The 27074-nt window shown below is 43.7% G+C and overlaps 1 protein-coding gene across 1 annotated transcript; it reads left to right on the top strand.

Annotated features, from left to right (window-relative positions):
• The first annotated feature begins 5533 nt into the window (after positions 1-5533).
• HNRNPU (heterogeneous nuclear ribonucleoprotein U) lies at positions 5534-18492 on the top strand. The gene is made up of 14 exons (XM_042881084.1): positions 5534-6300; positions 7155-7266; positions 7397-7470; positions 9650-9789; positions 11202-11301; positions 12358-12470; positions 12855-13118; positions 13337-13456; positions 13875-14003; positions 14358-14526; positions 15063-15302; positions 15794-15996; positions 17193-17264; positions 17649-18492. Exons 1-14 carry the CDS (start codon positions 5568-5570, stop codon positions 17700-17702), a joined length of 2523 nt encoding a protein of 840 aa, XP_042737018.1. The 5' UTR covers positions 5534-5567; the 3' UTR covers positions 17703-18492.
• Positions 18493-27074: the final 8582 nt, after the last annotated feature.

Genomic DNA, 27074 nt, shown 5'->3' with positions numbered 1-27074 from the left:
AGACAAGTGGCATTAGGAAGAGGTGGTCTGTTGGCTGCCAGCTGAATTGGCCCACTTAGGGTTGTTGCTCCTGAGATCCTGCAGTTTCAGTTACATACACTGACCATTCATTTCTTCAGGTATGTGAGCAAGAAGGTACAGTGGAGCTGACCTCAACTACCTCCTGTTCCACTGTCTGACTCAGAGTGGCTTAGTTGATCTATTTTTCCAAATTCATAGCTGCACTGCAGTAACTGTCTGTATGTGGCAGGTTACAAGCAGACCCTAAAAAACCTGCAGATGACTTTTCTGAGTTGCGTACCTTATGAATTAGTTCACATGTAACACTTGGTATGCACGTGGTCAGTAAGTTTTGGAATGACTCCAAATAAGGCCAAAATGACTTCTGTTCTCTATGTTGGAAGATGCAGCCTTTTTTTTTTTTTTTCCAAGGCTTGGAAACTGTGTGTTTATTAAAATGCTCTAAATTAAGAAGCTGTTTATCAGACTTCTGATGTTTTGTTGGTCAATTATTTTCATTTATTTATTTTTTAACCAACAGAAGCTACTCCCTGAAAATGGGGAAGGGGGAATCTTGTTTCTGCAGGGTATGGGGATTCTTGAATGCTGAAGGGTGACAACATGGGCTGGAGTTAACCTATGCCATGAAATTCAGGTTCTTTAGTCAATGTGAAGCATTCCTGCTGACACCGTGGAGTACTTCCTCATTATTTATTACAAACACAGCCTTATTCCTTGTTTAGCATCGCTATTAATTCTCTTCCATCTTCCATCTTTTTTTGCTTTGTTGATTCATGCTGTGGAGGGTGAGTGTAGACAGTAAATATATGGAAAGACTGAGGGGTAACTGGTGGTCCCAGCACAATTTTGCAGCCCCTCATTGTGCTCAGTGGGACTGCTGGAGCGTTACACAAACAGACCCACATTTAAGCCTAGCACAAGTGAACACAATTGTGTTAGGACTTAAAAAGCAATTGTGAATTGAACCTTAACTGTGAAACTACCTGGAGGCCCAAAGAGTATTGTGGTAGAAGGGGAACATTATGCAGAAGTGTAAGAGGAGAGATGCTATCAAGGAGAAAAAGGTTAGCCAAGCCAATGCCAGAAACTTCCATTTTGAAGTCTTGAACTTCCATCTTGAACGCTAGCTACTAGCCCTAGTTGTAATTGGGCATTAAACATCCTTAGGTATGAAATAAGGATCTAGCTCCTGTACAGTTAACAGGTCTTAGTATGGCAGATGGCCTTTCTGTTTCCAAGATTACTTGGACCTCATTGGGTATTAAAATATCATGAAGAGATTAGAGATAGTACAAGGTGAGACCAGTCTAGTTCAGCATCCTGATTCTGGCAGTGGTAGCGAATGCCAAAGGAAAAGGAGAACAGGGCAAGTATATAGTGGTATTTCTCAAAGCAGGCTCCTGTCCTCCTGGTAGTGTCTATAGATATGTATCTATATAAATAGAGCCTGGTATTTTATGGCTGAGAAATCATCAGAACTGATTCTTTATCAAGCAACCCCGCTTGTGACAAATTAGTGCTTAAAAAAGTCTGAATTTATGGCTGGCTGTAATAATGATTAATGAGGTTTTCACGAGAGGAGATTAAAAGAGAGAAAGCAGGGAGCATGTGGAGCAAGTCTTTCTATCATAAAAGGCAGCAGAGTATTTTGAGAATGATATTCTCCTTTAAAGTAATGGTGTGTTGAATACAGAACTCTGAAGGCAGTGTTAATTGAGGGTAGATGGGTTGAGGACATACAGAAGAAACCAGGAACATATTGTGATGGTCAGAAGTAGGGTAAAGCATGAGAAGAACAATGAGAGAAGGACAAGGCAAGGCAGTAAGAGATATAGCTAGGCAACGAAAAGTGTGTGGGTCTTCCTGCAATACTGACGATGCAAGGGAAGGTACAAATGCCTCTCTCATTGATGGGGAATTGTCATTATTTTAAGAGTAGTGTGATCTGTACAATGCAATTTTGCATGGGAAATTATCTCCAACATAGGACCAGCCTAAACACGACTGACCCTCACTGCAGCTGGTACAACTGGTACAGTTGCAGTAGATATCCCTCAGAACACAAAGCTTCTCTCAGCAAGGAGCAGGTCCTATGTGATGCATTCCTAAAATCAAGTGTAGAAAAGTCCAGATGGGTAGGAGTCCCAAGACTGCCATATCATATTTAAAAGCCTGCTCTTCTTTTTGTCACTCCTTGTGAAGACTGCCATTCCTCTGTCTGTGCTCTTGGCAAGTGGAAGAAGAGGGATTTTGAAGGACTAAGGGTAAATAACGGAATGAACGCTAGGAAGGGGCATAGGAGACAATCTAAGTAATATCTGAAGAAGTACAAAAACTAGATAAATTAGAATAACCAATTTGTTGAAGGACAGAGCTGTAGGATGGGAATCTCAAATTGAACTTCACAGGGGGAAAATTATTTAGAGAAGAAACCTTCTAGCCCTCCAAACTTAAAAGGTAACACAGTTGCAAAGAAAATGCTTTATGATGAATAAATGAAGTGCAAGAAATTGCATCTCTTACTTATGGGTGGATGTCACGTGTCATTTTTCTCTTAAATAAAGGGAAAATTCGATTTTTATATTTTGAGACCAAATCCTCTAATGGCGGAATATTTGTGGTTATCAGCATTAATATTACATTTTTCATGTAGCTATCACTATCGTAGAAGTAAAAGTGTTCTCCTCTGGAACTTTGTTTCAGGAATTTGCATTATCAAACACTAATTGTTGATGTAGGTGGTATCTGAATGATCTGGGAAATGCTGAGTTAAAGGATCTACTGTTTGAAATGAGAGAGGGTCCAATAATGAGGAGGCGATAACCCCTTAATTTTTTTACTCCTCTAACTTTGGGTAGGGAAGAGGCAAACTTCTTAGCCCACATGTCCCCTCTGAGTTCTGTGAATATCTTAGAGGTTTTCCCAAAGGCAGATGTGTTAGAAAAATATTTAAAAGAGAAAAAAACTAATTTGTATTTTAGATTGTGAGGTGTCATAAAGTACACAAAACTGAAAACCTTAAGTACTTAGCTTTACACTTTGCTCTTCTTACCACAACTAAATCACCTGGCATCTGAAATATCAGCTGAGATTTCTTACTTTTATAATGACATGTAGCAACATATTGTAGTCAGAAAACATGGTACTGCTACGCATGGCTCACTGTTTGATAGTGTAACTGTCATTGGATGGTACCTTTGCTACTGTTGTGTGGATTAATCTACATTTTTAAAAAGTTCAGCCTATATTTGTGGTTAGCAGCTTTGGAAGCAACAAAACCACCACTTTTCAGGTTGGTGTTATTTTTAGTTTATGTACTTGAACCTCTATGTACAGGTTTGAATGCTTTAGGGTAAGTTATCTCTTGATGTGCCTCAAAGCTGTTAGCTGTTTTGTTTCTCCATGGTAACAGAAGTATAAAGCCGTTCAAGCATGCTACTGAAGCAGGCAGGCATGGCATTGTTTAGGAATGGGATTACATGTGAAGGCTGCAACTCTGATATGATTCTGAATAAGGCCATTTTTTAACAGGTGCTGTGAATGTGCACAGATGCACTAATTTAAGGCATTTTTCAAGGCACTAAAAATGGCTTAAAGCAATCTACCAATCCATAAAGTTTTCTGTAGTGAGAGGGATTATCAGACTATTCTAATGGAGCTTTTCTAGAAACATCATTCAACACGTGACAAGGGCTGGCTGGGCCAGATCAAGGTTTCAACGTAAGGCTCTGAGATGCAGATAAAAAAGAAAGCCATAAAGACTTGGCAGTGTATGTTCTTAATTTTTTTTTTTATGTTCAAAACTTGAAACCTGAATGTTGGACAGATAGATGATGGCTAAATTTAATGCAGTTTTCTGTATTCTGTAAGTTTCAGTAGGAAATTATCTTGCAGCATTAACCAGGTAGACTCTTATTTTTACTCCCATCTTGACAGAATTGTTATTCAGACAAGTTTAGATGGCCCTTTTGCAAAGAAAGGAAAATGGTAATGATTTATATCTGTTCAGCTTGATTGTGCACTGATCTTTCTGGTATTCATGCACACTATTCTTTTCTTCCTCTGCTTAAAAGGCTCTAACCTAGCGGAGTGCAATAGAACCTACTAACTTGCATTCATACTAGGGAAAACTTATAATCTGGACAGATTGCATGAGGCAACTCTTCCTGTCTCTGTTCCAGCAAGACTTTGTGTAGTTGGGTTGAGCTAACCTTGCAGAGTGAGTCATGTTTCCTCCAAAAGCAATCAATCCAGCCTGACTGAAAACAGAGCTCTGTGTGTGTGTGAGCACTTTCCTTTTACATTTAGAACAAAGAGACTTCCTCATCTCTTCTCCCTTTTGCTACCCATAAGTAAAGTGTTTTAGTTCAGAAGGCCATGTGACCTGTATACCTGTATAAGGCACCTGCATGCCTTCAGTAGGACTTCTTTCTGCTACACTTCATTGTTTGGCTTGCCTCTTTTGTGAACTTTTTAAATGCAAGTGAAAACTAGCTTTTTCTTCAGCCTCCCTAAGAATTGCACATTGAACATTCTGTTCATTGGTAGCCTTCTCTAGCGTGGTTGTATTTTTTTTTCAAGTAACTTTTGATCAAATTGTGTATATTGATAAATTATTAAATCCCCACCATACAACTTGGTGGCTGAGGAGAGATCCAAGTAGTGTTGTGCAGAGGGGAAGATGGGCATGCATAAGCTGTTTAGCTCTGTACTGAGCTCCAGACTGGTGCTTGTTGTGTGTGGAAGAGTTAATGTGCTTGAAGTGCTTTTGTTGGCCCAGTGGCTTGCTGAAAACATTGCCTGAACATCAGGTCAACGCATGCCTCTTACTGCTGCAGCCTGTAGGAAGATGGATGTCTGGCCCTACTGCTGTCCTTATGTAACTTTTCAGCAGGTTGTGTCTGGGCAGCTATTTCGAAGTGCAGTCTTTGCTGTCGAACCCCCGATGGGCCCAAGCGTGAGAGGAGGAGGCAGCTGTACCGCGCTGCGGCCTACACGCAGGCACGGGTTGCCCGGCCGGGTTAAGGCGGCAGCGCGGCGTGTCGGGGCCGGGCCTCCAACCGCGCGTGCGGCGGATTCCCGCCGCCTCCTGCCCAACATGGCGCAGGTACGGCCGCGGAGCGGGGCGAGGGGCGCTCGTCCCTCGGCTGCGCCACGGCCGGCTACACTCGGCTAGGCCCGGCGGAGCCGCCACGCGACTGAAGGCGGCGAGAGCCGCGCGGCGCGCTGCGCTCGGACGGGTATTTACGGTACGGGCGCGCGCGGGCGGCCGTTACGGTAGCGGGGGGGAGGGGGAGGAGGGACTACGTGCGCGGGGGCGGGGCGGGCAGTGCTGCGTGCTCGGCCCCGCGAGGCGCGTCTCCCTCGCGAGCTCGGTGAAAGGATTTGGCGCCAGGCGGGTCCGCTCTGCAGCTGCCGCAGCCGCACGAACCAGCCGCGCCACCCGCCCACCGCCTCCCGCCGGGGCCTCGACCCAGAGCCGCCGACGCCCGCCCGAGCCCAGAGCCGCCCGCGCGCCGCCCAGGGATCGAGCCGCCGCCGCCGCCATGAGCTGCTCGCCCGTCAACGTGAAGAAGCTGAAGGTGTCGGAGCTGAAGGAGGAGTTGAAAAAGCGGCGCCTCTCCGACAAGGGCCTCAAGGCCGACCTGATGGAGCGGCTCCAGGCCGCGCTGGACCAGGAGGCCGGCGGGGGGGGCCCCGCCAGCAGCGCGGCTGAGCCTGGCAACGGCAGCATGGAGGGGGAGGCGGCCGAGAGCGGCGGCGGCGCCGCGCAGCTCCGCCAGGGGGGAGGCCTCGACCAGGCCGCGGCCTCGGCGGCGGAGGACGACGACGAGGAAGGGCTGGAGGCCGCCGATGGCGACCCCATGGAGCTGGGCGAAGAGAACGGCGAGCGGGCGGGGGCCGGGGGCGGCCCGATGGAAGAGGAGGCGGGCGGCGAGGAGGAGGAAGAGGAGGAGGAGGAGGACGAAAACGGAGACGACCAGGGCTTCCAGGAGGGGGAGGACGAGCTGGCCGACGAGGAGGAGGCCGCGGCCGGGGACGCCAACGGGCACGGGGAGCAGCAGCCCCAGGCCCAGCAACCGCCCCAGCAGCAGCCTCCGCCGCTCCTCGCCCCGCGCGCCGCCGCCAAGGAGGCCCCGGGCAAGAGCACTGCCGGCGCCTCGGGACCCGCGGCGGCTGCCTCTGCCGGCCCGGCCGGCCCCGCCAAGCAGCAGCAGCAGCAGAAGAAAGCGGAAGGCGGCGGCGGCGGAGGCCGCCCCGGAGCCCAGGCCGCCGGGGGTGAGTGTGCGCGGCGGGAAGGGGGGAGGGAGCCGTTAATCCCCCCCGGCCGCGAGGAGCGGGGCAACGGGCGGCAGGGCGGTTTCCGGGGCGCGAGCGGGCGCCTCGGGAGAGAGGGCGAAGGGGATGGGGGGGAGGCTTTTACCGCCCATTCGCCGCGTGGTCCCCTCGAGGCCGCGCGGGGTCTGGAGCCCCGCGGGGGGCGGGGGTCTAGGGAGCGGGGCCGTTCGCGGGGCGGGGGGAGGAGGGGCGGGAGCGGGGAAGGGACCGGCGGGGGGAGGGGCGGGCGCCGAGGGGCCGCTGGGGCGCGCTGTATTGTGCTAAGGAGCGCCGGGCGGCGTGACGTCACTTCCGGCCGGGGCTCCGCGGGATGGCGCTGGGAAGGCTTGGTACAATGGAGGCGGGCGGAGGCGGAATCCCTGCCCCGCAGGCGGCCTGGCGGCCCCGCGCGGAGCTCCCGCCGCGCACGGCGGCCGAGAGGCGGCGCCGTCGTGCTCTGGCGCGCCGCGCCCCTGCGGGCGGCCTGGAGGCGGCGGGGTGCGGGCCGGGTGGCGCCGCGCCGCTTTGTGTCCGCTCCTCGGCGCTGCGCACGGCTGCGGGCCGGGCTTTCGCTCGGCCTCGCGGTGCTTCGGTGGTCGCGGTTCGGGGTGGTTTAGCGGATGGGTTTTGAGTCCCCGGAGAAAACTTGATACGATGTTATTATTATTATAGTGAAAAACGGGATTCTTCCGTGGGCTGCTATTGTTTTGCCGTAGGTGCTCTTGCGCTTTCCGAAGTCGAAAGCGTTGTTATCAGATTTTATTTCCAACTGAAGAGTTCCTTCCTGGTGTTAAAGATCATTGATTTTGTTACAGGAGATGGCAAAACAGAACAAAAACCTGGTGAGAAAAAGAGGGGCGTCAAGAGACCACGTGAAGACCACGGCCGAGGATATTTTGAATACATTGAAGAAAATAAGTACAGCAGGTAAATAAGTTTTCCATGCTGGGCACCATTTTATCAATGAGGAGAGGTAAGATGGGCTTACTCTAAAAAACTCTTCTCTTGCCCTGGGAGAATGCCTGGCTTCAGTCTTCGCTTTTTTTTTTTTCCTTAGGGCCAAGTCCCCTCAACCACCCGTTGAAGAAGAAGATGAACACTTTGATGACACAGTGGTGTGTCTTGATACCTGTGAGTACCCGTGCTTTCCTTTGGTCTGCAAAGATACAGTATTGTCTTTAATCTTAGAGCCCCATATTTCAGAAATGTAGAGTAAAATGTTTGGTGACTTGCATTACTAAGCAGCATAGAGATGTTTGTTCCTTCAGTCTTAGCATACAAAAGGGTACACGAGCCTTCATATTAACAATATGCAGCTAAATTTTTATATAATAATTTGCTGAAGAAATTTTAAATGAAATACTAGTCTTGCATATGGAAAAATTGACTGAGTGTTCAGTATGTATAGATGATGCTTGAAACAACTTGAGAAATTGATAACGATGTACATCATCTTCTCCCTTAAAGTACCAATAGTAGTTATGCTAGTCTTATTTATGTGTCAGCAAGTTATGAGTTTCTTCTGCTGTTTTCTGAGAAATTTAACAATCAATCAGCTTAAGTCTTCTAGAAAAAATAAATGACCCATTCATGTATTCTGAGAGTTGGAGGTGGTGTGGAGGTGATTTGTGTAAGTACTACTGTGGTATACCATGACCAGGGTAAAATCTTGTTCTTTTGGGTAAGTATGAGAAGTTAGTGCAGAATTAAAAACTTCAGGTAATGCACTGACTTGCTGGATTCTTAAAATGCCGTGAAATGAGACCTTAAGTTTTGGCTTCATTTGGCATATTTGCTAGTAGTTTCAGGTTTTCTCTTCCTGAGAAATGTTTTGAAATGGAAGGAGGCATTAGTTTACAGCCACGTATTTTGCTGAATGTGCCATTATCTTCTAGCTGCTAACTTGGTGAGTAGCCATCTTTGTGGGAGTTCTTAGCTCTCCCAATAACTGACTAGTTGCTACTTGTGATTATTGTATCTAGTAGAAAGTTCTGTTATGGACATACTGTAACTGAAAGTATCAGCAGGCTGTTGGAAGCACCCAGTCAACCACAGCCTTAAAGAGTGAATTGTGTAACAGCTTGGCTCTCTTTTTTGACTGTCACAATCCAGACCTATAAGAGGTTTAGTGCTCTGAAGTGCTGCTTTTACTTGTGTCTCTGAAGAGCATTTTGACCAGAAATTCTTTTCTTGTGTGTTGCTTTAAAAGTAACCTACGCTGTTTTATTCTTCAGATCTTTTTTGTTTGGTTTTCCTGCAACAATTAGAAGTATTAACAGGAATGCTCAAGACCTAACTATAGCTGCAGATGGCTTTGTGCAAACAAGATCTCCTGTTTGAGAATTGCCAGTAATAAAATGCAGGGACAACTGCATTTTGGTGTGCTTGGGCATCATACAGACTTTCTGCTAGGGCAGAAGATAACTCTGGTTGCTAATTTTACACCTTTCCTGTAACTGTTAAATAGGTTCAGAGTTTCTTCTGTGGATTCCTTACTCTGGGGAATTCAAGTGCCATATCCTGCACCTCATGTTACCACTTTAAGTTGTCATTTTTAAAGCTACTGGAAGATAAACTTGAAACTTTACAGTGCAGCAGCCCTGAAGGATGTCTATGTAACAAAGGTTCCATTTAAAGTTCCTAGGGTTCTCTCAAAATGATAGTTGAGTTCATGCTGAGATTGTGATTGGTTGGGTTGTTTTTTGTTGTTTTTCTTTACACAAAATGAGCTCACTTATCCCGCGCTGTGTGCTTATCTGCACTTAACTGACTTTATTTTATTGGCTTAATCTAATTGGACTTGCTAAAGGACTGTATGTCTCCTGAAGACCACGGTACTACTTGCAGTACTTAAACAAAAATACCTGTGTTTGCATTTAACTGCTTTCAGACACAAGGAGTAAGGCTTTGCAAAAAGGTATCTAGCAAGTAGCTCAAAGAGCATCATGTGTATTCCAGATATTCTGCGTTGAGTAACTGACAAAAAAAGGTTGAGATAAGTGAGATGGAAGCCAAGTGTTCAGGCAGATGGGGGGGGAAAAAAAGCCTGGGAACTTAATGGTGGAAGATGGCACCTTGCAAATCATCTTTGCTATTAGTTGTGTTGTCCTCAGTTTTTTGACATGTGTTCAGTTCCTTTCCTAAAAGATGGTTAGCATTTGCCAAATGGCAGCTATTTGTCCTAAAATCACATTGGAAAACTGAAATGACTTTTAATGCATGAAATTGGAAAGTTGTGTTTTGTTGTTTTTTGGTGGTGTGTTTTGTTTTGTTTTTCTTAACTGAAGTACACAACGGTTTTTGTCAACAGATAACTGTGACCTGCATTTTAAAATCTCAAGAGACCGGTTTAGTGCTTCCTCACTGACCATGGAAAGCTTTGCTTTCCTTTGGGCTGGGGGGAGAGCTTCCTATGGAGTTTCTAAAGGCAAAGTCTGCTTTGAGATGAAGGTAAGACTTAAATTTTTTGTGGGAGGCTGTTTTGGGTAGCTAAATATTTTACTCTTTATGCTTTGTTTCAGTCTTGCATCTTAAAGAAAGCATTCTGTAACGAGGCTGAGAAATGGCTCTCAATGAGAGATGTCTTAATTTGTGAATCTGCTTTTTTTAAGAACTTGATGTGAAAAGAAAGTTGCACATGACATGAACGTATAACTTCATGTAGTTTTGAACCAAGAATTTTAGATGGCACTTCAATGCACCAAAACATATAGAATTAAAATAATAGTCAGAAGCTCACTTGTGTGTACTTTGTGAAGATTACAGGAAGTTCAGATCTTCCAAAAATAATGACAGAAACAAAATATTGAGGGAGTTTGGTAGCTGACCTGCAGAAGTCCCTTCCAACCTGAATAATTTTGCCTTATTTACACAGAAGTGTGAGTATTTAGCTGGGCTCTTGAATTTAGAGGGCTGGAATGGAGAAGAGAATCAGCCTTACAAGAAACAGATTCCCCCCACTTGTAAGGGAAGAAAATCAGGAGTCACAAAGCCAAATATTTTTATTTTGAAGGGCATTAAAGCCTTATTTGGTTAGGATGTATGTGGGTATGTGCTTATTCTGTTCACTTCTTCCACTGCTTCCAAATCTAACTGGTAACATTAAGTTGGTGGTGATCCCATTCCTTGGTGACTATAACTTTGGGAGGACAATAACATGAAACATTGTATTTAATGCCCTGTTTCTTTTTAAGCTTTTCCTTGGTCACGTGACTCAAATATTTGTGAAAAGTGGTGGCGTAACGGCCATGTAATTTTTTTTTCCCACTTCATTTTGGTGATGTTTTATAAAATGCAATTAGAGGAAGAGCTGGTTGCCTTCAGCTTGCAATGCTCTTGGGTGAGATTTTTGAATCTGGTTATGTTGTTTGGTAGTTGGCAACTTGCCCAGGATCTCTGCTTTCTCTGGGAAAGGGATGAGTGTAGTATTTCCCCAGCTCTGTCCAGAACGGTGTTTTCATCTCATACCACACTTCACTGGCAAAGAAATTTGTTGTTAATCCCAAAGTTGTAGCAGAGCTTCTAATTGATAAGGATATATTCCTTGTAGGCTGTAATTTTAATATGCTATCAAGGGGGTTGATATTTGTGACTACCAAGAGAGTGCTATGATTAAATGCTCTGAAGGTATACGATGTCTTGCATCTCTATCAGTCAGAGACTTGAATGTTTAGTGACTGGTTTGTGATTTCACAGATGTGCTTCACTCTTGTATTTAAGCAAAAATAATAATAATAATAATAAAAATAGTTCAGACTTGTAAAGATGTAACCAGAGAATAAAGGTTCTGGATGTTATGTTGATTCTTTCTTGTCGGAGTCTTAAAAAACACAACATAACTTTAATGAATAATTTAAAACTAGGTTACAGAAAAGATTCCTGTTAAACACCTGTATACAAAAGACATTGATATACATGAGGTGCGAGTTGGCTGGTCACTGAACACAAGTGGAATGTTGCTTGGTAAGACCTCAAGTATTTATTTCATTCTGTGTTATGTATTGTCTGTGTGGTTGAAGTTTTCCTTCTGGCTTAGAGAAAAGTGGCTGTGAAACTCAATGATTGTAGTCCATGTGTTTTGGAAAGGGGTCTTGAGTTATTCACTGGACATTGTGGGAATTTATTATTGGGACAAACAAGCTTAACTGTTCAAGATTTTTAGAAATATGTGATTTGAGAATTAATTCTCTCTATGTGGGTTGTGAAAAACATTCCTTAAAACTTTAAGGAAGTCTTTAAGGATTTACGTGTAGTGTCATAAATTGCAATGGCTTTTTTATTACTTCTGTTTTGTGATTATAAGGCTTACTCAAGCAAGAAAAATTTGCAGATAATTACTATTCTCTTGGAGTTGATGGGCAGAAATCTTTTTTCTAAAAGGAGCTGGAACAACAAACAACAACTTCAGTAGATAAAGGGGAGAAAATTATGGTATTCTTAACTAATAGCTGCTGATGAGATATGTCTGTGGAAAATGTGTATGAATATGGACATTCTGATACCAGCAACTTTCTAGTTATAAGTACTTAAATTCCATCTGAGTTCTTGTGTTTGACACTTGCTGTTAGCTTGTTCCTTGCAGCTTCATCCTCAGCTGTCGCATAGGCTGAATGTCTGCTAAACTCCCTTTAAAATGGGGAGGGGTAAGTGCTGCTGGAGACTTAATTCAGAAGTGCCCTTCTGACTAACTGCGTTACAGGTATACTGATGCACAGGTCTTCAGAGTTTAAGAATACTTACTCGTGTCTTTAGCTAGAGTTTCAGCATTTTGTCACCAAGAATCTAGAACCAGTAGCATAAAGCTTTTAAGGTTAGGGTGAGGAAAATGCTGCTGTTCAATTTTAAATGAGAGTATTGAATTCTTCAATGCAAGAAACAGCTGTAGCTATTCTGGGGGTGATAGCTTGTTTTGGCATCAATGGAAATATTCTGAACAGCAGTTCACTTAAGTAATTGTAAAATGATTGCATTTCTCAACAGAAAATACATATTTTTAATAAGTTGAAATTTCTTCTTCAGGTGAAGAAGAATTTTCTTACGGATATTCTCTAAAAGGAATAAAGACATGCAATTGTGAGACTGAAGACTTTGGTGAGAAGTTTGATGAAAATGATGTGATTGGATGTTTTGCTGTAAGTTTTCTCTTAAGTATTCTCTTGAGGAAAAACATCCTTTAATTTTCAGGCTGCTTTGATGTGAGAAGCAGTAGATCAAATCCAGGAAAACTTGAAGACAGACAAGTTGTTTAGTACATTGAGAAGGTAGAAGTAGCGTGTATGATCAGCAGTGGCTGCTGTCAACCTTTTTCATGTTTTTCAAGGCTTTAAAAAAAAACGATCACACCTTAACATGATCATTGACATTTAAAGACTGTCTCCCAGTGTAAGGAATTACTTTGTTTAATAGTGGTATTATAAAAGCTAAATAAACGCAGTTAATATGGTGAAACAGTTAATGCACCTTAACAATGCAACGTGAATATTTTTACACAAACTAATGCTTTGTCTGTAAAACAGAATTTTGATGGTGATGAAGTGGAGCTCTCATATTCCAAGAACGGACAAGAGCTTGGTGTTGCATTCAAAATTAGTAAGGAAGTTCTTGATGGGCGCCCGCTCTTTCCACATGTTCTCTGCCATAACTGTGCAGTTGAGTTCAACTTTGGTCAGAAAGATGAACCTTACTTTCCTGTACCTGAAGAGTATACCTTCATCCAGAAGGTCCCCCTGGAAGATCGGGTTCGAGGACCAAAGGGACCTGAGCAAAAGAAAGATTGTGAGGTAAGATTCCTGGTTATCTCAGAAGTTGTTGAGGGGAGATGAATGGAATCGTTGGATTTTTAAGCCGTTATAGAAAATTCACCTTTTTGTTTGAAGACTTTAATACTGAGTAACGTGTGACTCTCTCCATATTAGATTTCTATTGGGTTTGCTAGGCTAAGTTGCTTACTAAATATTATCTTGAGCTAGCATCTCAAATATGGAACATGTTGTAATAGGTGGTGATGATGATTGGATTGCCTGGAGCTGGCAAGACTACATGGGTAACTAAACATGCAGCAGCAAATCCTGGGAAATACAACATTCTTGGGACTAATACTATTATGGACAAAATGATGGTAAGTAGATTGTTTGAAGACTTGCTGTAAATCCAAGGTCTGTGGGTGCCAGGGAGTTCCCTTCAATCTAAGTAATCTAAGAAACACATGATCATTATTTGATTGTGACTGTTAAAGATGTTACCGGACTGAGCTACTTGTTATGCACAGCACAGCCAGATTCTGAAGTTTCTTTTGTAATAAGTATCAATAAGTCATTGATGTTTACCCATTTGTTGTCCTCAGTACAGCAGCTTTGAATCAGTAGTACAATGAGCATACCTTAGATTCAGCTGTGTCAATTCACACAAATTCCTTGTTAGTAAAGAAATTGAATCAGAAGCTTGTATTTGTGGTCTTGAAGCCACTGGAAGATAAATTCGTTGAAGCAAAATGTCAGTTGTATGGGTTGGATCTGCTATAACTCCAATTTCTATAGGTTGCAGGTTTTAAACGGCAGATGGCAGACACTGGGAAACTGAACACACTGTTGCAGCGAGCTCCACAGTGTCTTGGAAAATTCATTGAGATTGCAGCTCGTAAGAAGCGGAATTTCATTTTGGATCAGGTAGAAGCTTCAGTAAAAACTTGTTAAGGAATTTTGCTCTAGGCTGTAATGTAGTATTTAAGTGGGATTAAAGTTATATTTTAATAGCGGTTGTTTCACTTGCTGACTTAATGCGCAAAGTTGAGATGCTACTACAAATGCTTTTCTGAACTTCTTTGGGATGTGGGAGGAATAGTGTAACACTTTGATATGAGCTCGTTCGTTCGTAACTTTGCATTATGCAGCTTCTTTATATCCAGTTATTTGTAAACTTCAATGCAAGCTCTTGTAGAGGTGAAGTCTATACACCATAAGTTGACTTCCTTAACTCTTACAATGACAGCTACGTGTAGTAAGTTACTGCATTTTTTTCAGACAAATGTGTCTGCAGCTGCGCAGAGGAGAAAAATGTGCCTGTTTGCAGGCTTCCAGCGCAAAGCAGTTGTTGTTTGCCCAAAAGATGAAGACTACAAGCAAAGAACACAAAAGAAGGCAGAGGTGGAGGGAAAAGATCTTCCAGAGCATGCAGTTCTCAAAATGAAAGGCATGGAACATAATCCTATACTGTGTTTTAGGATGCTGAATATCTGCTTAAAGGATTAAGTAAACCTGAAATCTAAAAATCTACGTTATCTTAAACAGCTGTACTTAAACAAAACTGGAAGACTATTGTAACTTGTAGGACAACACTATATTGTGTTCCCTCTGCTGCAGTCCTTAACACTACTCATTTATGCTGATATGCTTCATGCAGATGCACAAAGCTGTCTTGGCATAAAGTGCCCTATTTAAGTGACATATTTGGCAGAAACTGATGTTGTGAGTGGAGGCTTATAAAAGAAAAAAAAAAAGCATAGGCAGAATGCTTTCAAGGTTTGGAACAGTACTGGTAACTCCATGGAGACCCTTTTATTTCTTTTGTCACTCTTACCTTTCTTTACTGCTCAAATTACGTAATTTTGTCCCTATGCTGAGAGAATGTTGGGGGTGGGAGGAAGAATGAGAGAAAGGTATTTAAAAATACAGCTTGAATTGTAGCTGAATGGAGATGCTGAATACTCAGTGTTTTTGCAATTATAGGGAACTTCACACTGCCAGAGGTAGCAGAATGTTTTGATGAAATAATCTATGTAGAGTTGCAAAAAGAAGAAGCTCAGAAACTCTTGGAACAATATAAAGAAGAAAGTAAGAAATCTCTTCCGCCAGAAAAGAAGCAGAACACTGGCTCAAAGAAAAACAAGAAGAGCAATAAAAATCAGTTTAATAGAGGGCAGAGGGGGCGTGGAGGATTCAACATGCGTGGCAACTTCAGAGGAGGAGGTGAGCCTAGAAATAAGTGTATGAATTTTGGGGACAACAGATACTTTGCAAAAATAAGAAAAAGAAAAGCTTGTCCTAGTTGAATTGCAACCATTATGTGACAGTAATGTAGATTTTTGGCTCCGGTAAGTTTTTAATAGCCTGACCTTTAGTGCAAAGCTAATTTTCTGATGTGTTACAACTGAGGATCACAAAAAATTACATTGTGTAGTTTGAGGTACAGTTTAAGTTCTTACTGTAGATTTAGTGCTTCCCTGTGTCAAATGCCATTTTATGAGGGTATTTTGTACCCTTACATCACTTGGTGAAAGTGATCCATCATCATGGAAAAAAGGTTATGTTGAAATCTTTGCATCGGAACTTTTGCAATGAATGTTGGCATCTTGTTTTTTCACCTTCATTAAGAGTCTCTGTTTTGAGCTATTTTTTTCTATGTGAGAAATACTTAAGACCTGACAGTTACTTGAATCAAGCAAACGTTTTCTCTGCAGTCCCAGGCAATCGAGGTGGATACAACAGGAGGGGAGGCAATATGCCACAGCGTGGTGGTGGAGGAGGTGGTGGCGGTGGCGGCAGCAGCGGTGCCATTGGCTATCCTTATCCTCGTGGCCCTGTCTTTCCTAGCAGAGGTGGCTACTCAAACAGAGGAAACTATAACAGAGGTGGAATGCCCAACAGGGGAAACTACAACCAGGTAATGCTTTTGATGGGGGAGTTACTAGTTGATATGCAGTACTCTGGATTAATGTTCTCTTGCTGAAAGACTTGTTAGCTGTGGATAATGGCAAGCTTAGTACACTTAGTTCCATAGCAAAAGATCTAACTTTCCAGCTAAGAGTACATGCCTAGAGCCCTAAGAAGAGCTAACACTGATGCAGTGGTTTCCTAGTAAGACTTAGTCCTGCTAAAGCTGAAGATTGTTAGGGTTTCTGTTCCATGGTAAAGCAGTTCGTAGTCTGAGTTTCTGTGACAGACTGTAGAGTTGCCCCATGCAGTTCATGCTTAAGTCTGGTTTATAGTCCAACAGTTTGAGTTTAACTTAGAGCTGGGCATTGCTTTTGATACTGCAAAGGTGTGCAAAAGTCCATATAGGAACAGCTATGCTAATAAGTTGTTTCATTCCCCTGTGGCTTCTGACCTACAACATCAGTAAGCGTTGTTTGACCTTAAGGTCAGAGTGCATCAGTGTTGAAGGTGAAGTCATTTAAAGAATTTTCTGAAAATAGCTCTGTAGAGTCTTTGTTGTGACATCTTATGTCAAACTATCAAAGACATACTAGTCTCAGTCTTAAACTGTCACAGTATCAGTGAAAGTACTTGAAAACAGTAAATTTGATTACAGAAGAGCCAGCAGATGGAGCCCAAGCTAATAAACATGGCACAGGTTTGTCTAATACAAACAGGAAATGCAGTATTCTATCTACCAATATCAAGGAGTCTCTTATACTGTAGGTTTTATTTAAAGTTTTGTGACTTAACTCTTCTATTTTAAGTTGTATGACCCATATCCTTTTGTCCGATCAGATAACATCCTTGTAGCAACTACAGTCTTTCCTAACTAAAAATAGGCAAGCTCTAGTATTTTTAGTTGTCCTAGTGGCAGTTTAGTAGCTGGATATAGGGTGAGTCAAAACTGGATTAGCCAGCTTTCCGGACCATTGGCAACAGTAGTCTGAGTCTGGGGTAAATCCACCAGCACGGAACAGCCAAGTTTTAAGCAGCAGCTTAAAGAGACGGGCGTTTGGTATTACGTTGTTGTTTTAACCCAGACCTGATACTGGTATTTGAAAGATTGGGTATAACATGATGTTTTGGTGGCAGTAGAAGAATTGTTGTATTTCTGAAAAGTCTGCATGGATGAGGTGGCTCAAAACTGTTGTCCTCTTGCAGAACTTCAGAGGAAGGGGGAATAATCGTGGCTACAAAAACCAATCTCAGGGCTACAACCAGTGGCAGCAGGGTGTAAGTAGTAATAACCGCACTTCTTCCTCTTAATTTGACCGTCGGATGTTTGAGAATGCTTAGAAATAAATGTGTAACCAACACCAGATAGCAGCATCTTCTAATGCCAAGTAATATTATAAATAGTTCTCTCTGCAAAGCTTAATCTGGCTTGATGTATCAGGTATCGGCTATGGCTTATCGGTCTTAATGGCAAGAAGTGTTTGGCTCCGTGATGCTACTGTGAAGTGAGTGTAACTGCCTCCAGTTGTTTTGGAATTTGCTGCTATTTGAGAGGATTTTAATCTCAGGTTCCTGGAGTTAGATATCTGTATAAAAACTTTTTCTGTAAGGAGTGTGTTATGTGATAACACGTTAAACTAACTATTTATCCATTTATTGCAGCAATTCTGGGGTCAGAAGCCATGGAGTCAGCATTATCACCAAGGATATTATTGAATACCCAAATAAATGAACTGATACATATTTCTCCCAAACCTTCACAAGAAGTCGACTGTTTTCTTTAGTAGGCTAACTTTTTAAACATTCCACAAGAGGAAGTGCCTGCGGGTTCCTTTTTTAGAAGCTTTGTGGGTTGATTTTTTTTTTTCTTTTTTTTGTACATTTTTAATTGCAGTTTTAAAGTGATTCGTAAGAGAACCTCAGCATTGTGCACGATAAGAGAATGTGTCAGTATTTCAGGGTTCTACATTTTATCTGTAAAATGTGACTTTTTTTTTTACCACAACAAAAGTAAAACGTTGCTTTGTACCTGGTGTCTTTTTATTAAAGAATTTTCTCCTTTTTCCCCACTTACCCCGATTTCTAAGAAACAGTCGTGAGTCGTGTCACAATACGATCGAAATATGAGCAACCAGATTCGTGTGGAGGCTCCTTCGTAGCCCTCATGAATATATAATGTAAAGCTCCATATTACACTCCATCCTCTCTATAGTGCTTTTGGGTGGGGAGGAGGGAAGGGGGAGGTAAAAGTTTCTGGCAATAAACTAGGACTTTTTTGTAACATTTGGAATTCAATAAGATGGGGGTGAAGAGGAAACCTGGAGCTAAATAGTGAAGGTGGAGTGTATGTAGAAGCTCTTAAAGTTGTAAAACTTGGTTGCGTTACTTGTGGAGGCTCAAACTTGTGAAGGTACACCACCATAATTTCTTTTCCATTTGTTCTGCATTTTGATTCTGAAAAGAAGCTGGCTTTGCCCATTTCTTATTAAACAAAACTTGTTGTAAATCCAGTTGTCTAATGGGATCTATATGAAGTTAGCTGTGTGTCTGTATAACTTCCCCACAAAATACTGTATACCTAGTGTGCTTGTAGTAGTTACTCCACCATTTTGTAAGCTAATGAAACTGTGAGTCACCCATTTTATATCTAATTTTTAATCATGTCGATTCTCAAATGGGTGTATCTCCTTAGCCTGCTGATTCCTTTTCTCTTTAAAGAAAGTGGGTGGAGAAATTTAACTCTAGACGTTTGTTTGCAATAAAATAAATTCATTTTACTCTTGTTTTGGGATTGTTGCCATCAAGGTCTAAATCCCTTTAAGGCTATAAAGAGGAAGAGAATGTATGGAAGTGACAATGTTGGACAGTTCTGAACTCATTACTTTGTACATGCTGAAATACTTGTGTTTCTTTAAAAAAGTTTCTTTAATAATCTAAACCAGTGGTTGCTCTGTTAGAGGTGTATCACGTGTATAATCTCACAGCTTAACGGTTACATGTGTAGGGCAGAAGACTTCTGAGTTTCACTTGCATCATGTAAATCCACTTAATCTATTTATTGTAAAATAGAAACTAGGGAAGGAGTAGAGGAGGAAACCGCAGGGAATAGAGAAGGCGAGTTGTCACAGAATTATTCCTGGAGTCAAACAGAGCGCTTTAACTGCTGTTTTGTTCAGACCTATGCTTTTGTAAAACTGTAGTGATAATGTTAGCTAATAACTTACTGCATCTTAATGCCATGAGTCAGGGAAGAAACATAACTGTTCTAAGTTGGCCTGACAGTGTACATGTGAAAACATTGCTGCCAGCAGCTGGGAGTTGGGATTTGTGTGCTGAGTTCCTGTTAGCAGTGTACAGACTGCAGAGGCTTACCAGCAGCAGCATAGACCTAGAGGCAGTGTAGTGTGCTTGAAACTTTCCTCAAATGTTAGTCAATTTCTAATAGTCCTTGAAAGTAATGATAAAGTTGTGTTGCTCTTCTAGCCTTTATAGCAGATGACATTGCATATTGACATTAAACATTAACAGCACCACCTCCTTGTTAATACTGCTTTAAATCATCCCTTTACTTTGAACAAGAACAATGTAAGTTGTCTTTAAAGAAACATTATTTAATGAACTAGAAATACGAGAAGTATAAACCCAACTCTGTTTTTGCTGAAATGGAATTTTCTTCAGACTTGCAAAGAAAATCTTAGTGTAATTAAATTCCATCTCCCTCCTACCTTCCTCCTAAGAACCTAACACTTTGTATGGAGTGCTGATCCTTTGCTTATTTTGGTACTCTATAAAATTATATAGTCTTAAACTGAAATATAAGAGCCTACACTTACTATGTGCTTGTAAAGTTTGTATTTTAATGCAAAAGTCTGGGCTGTTTTCTTCTGTTCAACATGCGGTGTTAATGCCACAGTGGAGAGGAAGGGCTTTAAGTGGCTTACAATTGAAATAGGAGTACATTTCAACTGAAAATACTCCTAGATGAGGAATGTTGCCTTAAGGTACTCAGCACTAACTGCTGTGTGTTTTCAGGTACAGAAACCTAAAGCTTCTGCCATAAGTACCATTGAGGTACAGTTAGTTCAGAAATGTGATATGTGAATCTAAATACTTGCCTTGCTTGTGGCAGAGGAGACCTTCACTTGTGTGAGGCCTTGTTCAGCCTGGGTTCATCCACAAGGGAAAACTTCCTTTGGTTTATCTTAGCAGTAGTTATTGCTAAAAGGGAGATTTATTTTTACGTGAAAATAATTTGTTTACCTAGAACATCACTACTCTTTCAAAAAACTTCAGTTTCCATTTATTTCCCTGAAAAGGTCTGGTGACTTAGTAGCATCAGTGCAAAGAAAGCACAGCTGCATGTTGTCAACATGGGAGGGCTGAACCATCTGTTATATTGAGTAACTTCACAGCTTATAAGGACTTGTTTACAGGAGGAGAGGTGCCTGTGTTCTAGCAGCGTGGTGCTGGCAGGGGTGTAGCACATTGCTTGTGGCATATAACACTGTGGCAGGAGGGTGGTGAGGATGTGGCCTCCTTGTAATGCAGCCCAAACCTGGAGTGTCTGGGCTATGGCTCCACGACAGCAGCATGGTGGATGCTGTCTGTGTGGGCCTCAGCAGCAGGGCTGTGCTTCTGCCTGTGTCCTGCAGTCCAGCCTGAGGTCTGCTCATCTTGCTGCTGCTGCAGCTATGGCTGCTGGCTGCTCTACTGTGGAGCTATGTGTACGAGGCTGTGCAGGAGACTAGGCAGAAAGCTTCCCTTCGGAAAGCAAGGCCAACAAATACTTGTGTTGTCTTTGAGCCTCTGCGCACAGCAGTCGCTATGACACACAGGATAACACAGGCACTCCCCTCATGCCCTGCTATTGGCACAAGGCTGTGTCCTTGGGGCTCCGCGAGTACCTCAAGCCTGGCACCGAAGCATTCTCAGGTCACCTGAGGACGGGCCCTTACCTGTGGGATGTCAGATTCTAGCTTACTCTCTGGATTTCCTTATGAGAGCCCTGCCCTCAGTGCCGGACCCTGCTGCAAGGAGCCCCCTGCTCATGTGCTGGACTGCCTACAGAGTACTGGGCAGTGGGGGGCAGTGGGGTCTCCATGTGGTGGAGCATACATGCCTCGTGCCTATGGCAGAATAATTTCTAATTGGCTAAAACATTCCAAACTTGCTGTTATCCCTCAACACTGCCCCATTTTTTCTGATGGCGGAATGCACTAAAACAGAATTCTGGCAGTGCTGTGTACAGTCCATGCCACTGAGATTAAAAAAAGTATTGGTGTTTTTAGACACCACAGACTGCTGTTTTTTAAAATGTCCTTCTATGACACTATGTTTTGAATAGAAACAGCTGATGAAGTCATCTTTTACAATGTGGAGGTTTCCTTCTCCATGACCCTTTGGAAAACTAGGCCGATCCTTTGTGAAAGTGCAGCTGCAGGCTGAGCCCTGAGCTGTTCAGCTGAATTACAGATGGAGGTACTGAAGGACTTGCACAGATATTCCACAGCCACATCTGAGACTCACAAGCAAAAAAGTGCACGCACGCACACAGTGATGCAGCTTGCACTGCTTTGGCCCTGAAATGCCGCAGAGGGTGGTGACAGATGCGGGACAACCCGAAACTTAGATTGCATAACTGAGACTACTGTCCAAATGTGTCTTAAATTCTGGGTGGGCCATGCCCACCGTGCTCTGGTGCAGAGCCTGTCCCTAACCCCCACTGCCTCCCCCCTGACAGCTCCATGCCGTTCCCTCGGGCCCTGTCGCTGTCACACAGAGCAGAGCTGCCCCTCTGCTCCCTGTGAGGAGCTGCAGCCACCTCCCCTCAGCTCCTCTGCTCTGGGTTGAACCGAAGGGCCTCAGCCGTTCCTCACACGCCATGCCCTACAGACCTTACATCTTCGTAGCCCCTCCTTTGGACACACTCTCATAGTTTTATGTCCTTCTTATCCTGTGGCATCCAAACCTGCACCCAGTGCTGGAGGCTGCAGGAGGCAGCCAGGAAAGCAGGGCCTGGCCAGCATCGGACCGTGTGTGACTCCCGCCTTCATTTGCCTTTCTGCCAGTGCTGGGAGTGGCAGGAAGTTTCAGCCATCAGTGAACTGCTGCATAAACTCAGAAGCAGCTTGAAAAGATAGCTGCTAAATGCTTAACACATTGTAAACTCCATGAGGGAACAAACAAAGGCAAGTGCAGAAAACCTGTAATGCAGTCATTCACGCTGCTGCTTTCTGTCCTTGCACACAAGCTACCTTACAGCAGGTTTTTGTTCCGTTTCCTGCTGCAGTAGATAATCTTTGATCTGCAGAATCACTTAGGTGCTAAGTTACTGAAGTAGAAACAATTTTCACAAACAAAAAAATATTATGACATGGTAGTCCAGAGAAGATGTGTTTTACACCAAACAGTGATGGTGGATCAGACCCTCGGGCCCTCACTGGGACACCATTGACATAGGATACAAAAGCAGGTCTTTCTTTTCTGATCTGTACCTGGCCTTAGTTGATGTTGCATTAGCCCACACTAGCACTTCTAAAGCTCTTTGCTTACAGTTTCCCCTAAGTTCTAACAAAAACTCTTACTGGATGTGTGGAGATGTTTGCCTGGGGGGAGCAGTGTGGAGTGCTAGCTCTGAAACAGTGTGGATGCCTGAGACAAGTCAAAAGTAAGAAGGTTCAGCAGTACCAAGAACTCCCAGAGAGAAGTCCTTAGTTGTAATCACGTGCTTGAAGTACTACTAATTGCATACAAGGTGAGAGACACAGGAAGATAAGGTTTTCTTTTCTTCCAGCCTTCCTGTATGTCACTTATGGCACAGGCTGGACTTGCATTTGGGCCACACTGAACTTTCAGCTCTGCGGGGCTGGTGAGTGAAGTTGATAAGATAAGCTCTTGTGTTATAAAAGGACTTTTGCCTTTGTGGTAAGAAGGTAGTAAAAGAGGAGGGGGAGAGGTAATTAGTAGGGCTTGCAATATTTTTTCTGAGGGACTTGCAGCTCGTTCACATCATGCTGAGAAAAAAAACAGACTGGAAAATCGTGGAGTTAGCTGAGGTGGGGTCACACACAGCAGCTCATGCAGGGTGTGAATGGTGGAGCTACATAACCAAAGCCCGATCTGCACTGCGCACGTTTGTCTGCTCTGCTGTGTAGTCCCTGCTGCTGTCAGCACATCACGGGGTCCTGGGGCCTCCAGCACAGCCTGGGGCCTCTGAGGATTTGATTCTCTGAAGTAGAACTGGGCATTCTTTGGGTGAGTGGTCCCCTGTGCTGCCTCAGGCTTTGTGGGTTCTCTTGAGTTGCAAAAAATGTTCACAAGAGCCCTCTAGAGATGCTGTCCATCCATCCATTGAAGCTGCACAGGTAGCAGTACTCAGTCAAGGCAGATGGGGCTTCATCTAGCAGAATCTTGAAAACCTCCAAGGACAGAGACCACACAACCTGTCTAAGCAACCCATTCACATCCTGTGCTACCCTTAGTAAATATGTTCATCCTATTGCCTGGCCTGAAGCCCCTGCTACATCATCTGCCACTACCAAGAGGGGTGTGACTGCCCTACCAATAATTCTGGGCAGTTACTAGATCACTCCATAGTCTGTTCCTCCTCAGACTAATCCCACACTTTCAACAACCTCATCGATCAGGAGGCCCCGAAATGGACAGCAATATTGCACGCAGCATCATGCACTGCGAGATAATCATAGAATCACAGAATGCTTTGGCTTGGATCTCAAAGCCCACCCAGCCCCAACCCTCTGCTGTGGGCAGGGCTGCCCCCCACCAACTCAGGCTGCCCAGGGCCACATCCAACCTGGCCCTGTGTACCTCCAGGAATGGGGCACCCACAGCTTATCTGGGCAGCAGTGCCAGCGCCTCACCACTCTCTGAGTAAACAATTTCTTCCTAACACCTAACCTGAATCTTTCCTCTTTTAGCTTCAAGCCATTCCGCCTTGTCCTATCACTATCAGACCGTGTAAAAAGCTGGTCCCCCTCCTTTTTATAATTTCCCTTCAAGTTCTGGAATGCCGCCATGAGGTCTCCTTCGGACCTTCTCCAGGCTGAACAAGCCCAGCTCCTTCAACCTTTCTTTGTAGGAGGGAGAGGTGCTCCAGCCCTCTCATCATCTTCATGGCAACCTCTGGATCTGCTCTAACAGCTCTATCTTTCTTGTGCTGGGGCCTCAGACCTGGATGCAGTACTCCAGATGGGGCCTTACAAGGGCAGAGTAGATGAGGACATTGATCTCTCTCACCCTTGCTGGCCCCCTCCTCTTTTGATGTAGCCCCTTGATTTGTTGGCCACCTGCTTCCTGACATAACCCAGCCTGTGATCTGCCCTGTTTGCAACAAGAACACTGTTTGCCCATATCCAACTTGGCATCCACACTAAGCACTATCCATACAGCAGGGCTGCTGTACACAGCAACCTCTGTTGTACACTCTCATATAAGCAGCTTTCCTGTAATAATAATAATATTAACAGTAATTTGTATTCATTAAGTCATTAAATAGTAAGTCGAGGATCTAAGAAATAAATATTAGACGTAACTTGTGCAAGTTAAATGTCTTGTGTATTTTCTCTGCTCTGGGAGACCTCAGAGGAAGAGGCTACGATAGAGCAATAAAAACTATTTTGGTACTTACATATCAAAGACTGTAACAGTTAAACGTTACAAAATGCATTTGGGCTCCAGAAGGCATTCTTTCAGGCACAGCCTTTGCAGGAAATTGCCTGTTCACAGGGAAGGGGAGGATCTCAGAGGATCACAAGGTGGGATTTCAGTGCGAGAGCCGAAGGGCTCACTGTGATACCTGGCTGCCACAGCAGCCACTTTCTCCAAAGCAGTGAGGTGAAGTGGGTGGCGGTAACCTGGCACTCAGGTCTGCTGGACACTGAGGGACCGAGGAAAACCTGTGACCTGCTAGTGGTGGAGCCAGGCGTGGAGGCCATGTGGTAGGAACAGGAGGCGGACAGACTGCAAAGTCTCTGGCAACTCCAGGACATTCCTCAGGCAGGGGCTGCTACTATTGCTTCAGCAGCAGCTTGGCTCAGCCCTGGGATACTTATGTGGCTCCATGGCTTGGCAGCCTGCCACTGCTTTTCTATTTTTTTTTAAAGAAACGGCCATGAAAGGGAAATGATAGATTCCAAGAGTTTCTTTCAGCAGACTATTGAAGCAAATGAAAAGTTTTCAGGAATTAGCTTGCTTTTATATCTAGTTACTGCCTTGGAAAGTACACTACGTGACATCGAATACAAGCATCACTATCTTGTTCCAAAACAAAACGTGAAAATCACACTACTGAAAGCAACTGAAAGGCTGGTGGGGGAAGGGTGCAAATGGTCCCCCCCAAACAGCGGCTGTGTCTTCTGAGTTGCAGCTAGTATGCACCCCACTGGCAATGCCTGTTAGATGGAAGACATTGCTGATGTACTGGTAATGGAACTCTCCTGCGTTCTGTCAGTTTTGCCACCACACCAAGAGCATGCAACGCAATAAAAATCTGTCATTTGTTGCATGCCATAGCCTTGCAGTTCTCAGGAACTGGAGGCATGGACTCAGGTGTGCTTATGGACACAGCCAGAGAAGCAAACACATCAAAATGCTCAGTCTTGATTAGGCTATTAAGAGCATGGTGTCTGCCACATAGAGAATGTGAGGATTCCTTTTTCCTTGTATCAGGTGGACCCTGAAGACGACGACTCACTGCATCATCAACAATGTTAGATGGAGGTCTCAAGAATGCTTGCAAAGGTGATAGAGGCAATAGAGGCATACTAGAGGAAGCACGGTGTTCCCAATGGGAGGATGGTGACGTAGAAAATGATGACTAGAAATAGTGAATGGGTTTTTGGGTTAAGAGGACTGTTGTGCATGTCAGCAGGGGTATGAAGCCCTCTATGGTAGTGGTTCAAAGGCACATTCTGAAGTTTAGAAAGAAAGGGCTGAGCTCTTGGTGAGTCTGACAAGAAGATTACCAAAGAACACTCTGTTAGTCAGTATCAGCTCTAAGAAACCAAGTAAAACAAGTTCTGTCACAGTCTCCCAACACTGCCGCAGGGTTACCCTCAACAGCTTTAAGTGTTGGATGAACATGCCATAAGAAAAGCAGTAATCATTAGTAGTTGCAGATTTCTTTAGGGTGCCTGAGCAGATTATCTCCTTTTCTGAGGAACTGATCATTGGAAATCACTGCTAAGAACAGTCTTAGCCAGGGTTTTGCTAGCCATCAGTCTGCAATTTACTTGCAGGATCATCTCATCCAAGGCTCTGTCTTTATCTACCTGCCCCAGCTTGAAGGTTTAAGCTTAGTGTAATGTTTTCAGTTTAAGAATGATGTATAGTCCAAGGCCCTGAGTTGTATTAACTAAACTCAGCTCCATTTCTGACTTATTAGTTCTCTGTTCAGATTAAAAAAAAAAAAAAAAAAATCAGAAGCTCATCATTTTCATCTTCTGAACTGCAAAACCTTGTTTTGATCAGTTTTCCAAGGTGATTTTACTGTATCTGCTTCAAACTTTCATTAGTAATCACTGAGCTCCTGACATAAGCTACAGAATACAGGTATGAGAGAAGCATGGGAATTAATCTACTGAGCTGGGGTAATTCTTTCACTTGGGAGCTCACTAACTTGTTATCTACTTGAAAAAGTCATCCTACCAAAAGCCAGAGTCATTTATTAATGACACCAAGTGACCTTTCCTTCACAGTGCTCTAGGTCTTGGGTTGGGTGGTAACAAACAAAACAGCCTGGAAATCTGCAAAGTGAACGGAGAAATCAAAGCCATCATCTCCTAAAAGTCTGCTTGGGTAAAGCTGTAATTGACAACTTTGGGACGACAGTTGTAACTGCCTCTGTTGTCAACTAAAACATCTTAATTCTTGGCTTTTGAGTCTTTCACAATTTTTGGTGGCTAAAGCATTACCTCTGCTATAGAGAAGGGTGCTGGAGAGTAGAGGCAATCTGATCACGCACAACTCTATTACAGAGCTGGCAATTCACCTTACTTAGATTGCCATATTTCTGCCTGCTGCCTTGACTCCTTCCTGGAAGGCTTGGAGGGTATGACCCCTTGTGTGGTG

This window comes from Lagopus leucura, unplaced genomic scaffold (genome assembly GCF_019238085.1).
Source record: "Lagopus leucura isolate 7727_CA_CO unplaced genomic scaffold, USGS_WTPT01 Super-Scaffold_73, whole genome shotgun sequence".
Classification (NCBI taxonomy): Eukaryota; Metazoa; Chordata; class Aves; order Galliformes; family Phasianidae; genus Lagopus; species Lagopus leucura.
The sequence above is the reverse complement of the archived record's forward strand: the minus strand, read 5'-3'. Positions and strand labels throughout refer to the sequence as shown.